Here is a 1,215-nt window from a genome sequence, read left to right as displayed (position 1 = left end):
GGGTGTTTGGGGGGGGGCGTCAGGGCATCTCAGCTGGGTTTTGGGGTGGTTTTGGGGGTCTTCCAGGGCCGTGTTTTGGGGGTGTTTCAGGACAGTTTTGGGGTGTTCAAGGGCTCTTTCAAGACGACAAGTTGGGGTGTTTCAGGGTGACATTTTGGGGTGCCGTGACTGCATTTTGGGGCATTTCAGCATTTTTTAGGACAGCATTTGGGGAGTTTTGAAGCATTTGGGGGCATCGCAGAAGTATTTTGGGGTGTTGGGCAATTGGGGGGTGTTCTGGAGCATCGCAGCGGCATTTTGGGGTGTTTCTTTTGGGTATGAGGGCAGGTTTTTGAGGCGTTTTAGGGTGTTCCTGGGCAATGTTTCAGGATGGTGTTTTGGGGTGGTGTTTTGGGGCATTTTCGGGTTTTTTGGGGGGGGAGTGGTGGTTTGGAGCATTTCGGGGGGGGCATTTTGGATCATTGTGGTTTTTGGGGACATTCTGGGGTGTTTCAGGGTGGCATTTGGGGGCATTTCAGGGCATTTTGGCGCTTGGGGACCTTTAGGGGCATTTGGGGATGTTTCAGAAGGACATTTTTGGGTGTTCCAGGGCAGTGTTTTGGGGTGTTTTGGGGCCTTTCAGAGGATCTTGGAGCTTTGGGGCAGTGTTTTAGGATGGCATTTTGGGGTGTTTCTGGGGGTTTGGGGGCATTTCAGGATATTTTGGGACCTTTCAGGGCATCACGGGGATGTTTGAGGGTGGCATTTTGGTGGCATCTGGAGACATTTTGGGAGATTGCCTTTTTGGGGGTATTTTGGCTATTTTGGGGTATTTTGATGGCAACGTTTCGAAATGATGTTTGGGGGCATTTCAAGTGCTGGGGCAGCATTTTGGGGTATTTCAGGCGATATTTCATGATGACGTTTCGAGAAGCTTTGAGGTCTTCTAGGGCAACGTTTGGGGTCTTCTAGGACATCATGTGGGGTGTTTGGGGATATTTTGGGCATCTCAGTGGTTTGGGATTTTGGGGGGGGACGACACATTTCAGGGTGTTTCTGGGGCTGCATTTTGGGGTGTTTTGAGGCATGTCGGCATGCCGTTTTGGGACAGCTTTCTGGGGGACACAATTTTGGGATCACCGCCCACCACCCACCTCTCTGCAGGGTCTGGGATGCTCTCACCGATGGCTTCGCCCCCCGGGGCTCCCCCCGACCCTGGCTGCTCCCTGGGCCCGA

General features: G+C 52.8%; 1 protein-coding gene across 1 annotated transcript in view; it reads left to right on the top strand.

The window, feature by feature from the left end:
* FEZ1 (fasciculation and elongation protein zeta 1 (zygin I)) overlaps window positions 1-1,215 on the top strand; it is a gene marked incomplete at its 3' end in the record, with an annotated part of 7,272 nt that overhangs the window by 3,060 nt on the left and 2,997 nt on the right. The window contains exon 2 of the mRNA XM_009706615.1: window positions 1,144-1,209. Within this exon, the coding sequence (XP_009704917.1) occupies window positions 1,144-1,209 (66 nt within the window). The remainder of the gene's footprint in view (window positions 1-1,143; window positions 1,210-1,215) is intronic.

The sequence above is a fragment of the Cariama cristata genome, unplaced genomic scaffold (genome assembly GCF_000690535.1).
Source record: "Cariama cristata isolate BGI_N322 unplaced genomic scaffold, ASM69053v1 scaffold17898, whole genome shotgun sequence".
Classification (NCBI taxonomy): domain Eukaryota; kingdom Metazoa; phylum Chordata; class Aves; order Cariamiformes; family Cariamidae; genus Cariama; species Cariama cristata.
The sequence above is the reverse complement of the archived record's forward strand: the minus strand, read 5'-3'. Positions and strand labels throughout refer to the sequence as shown.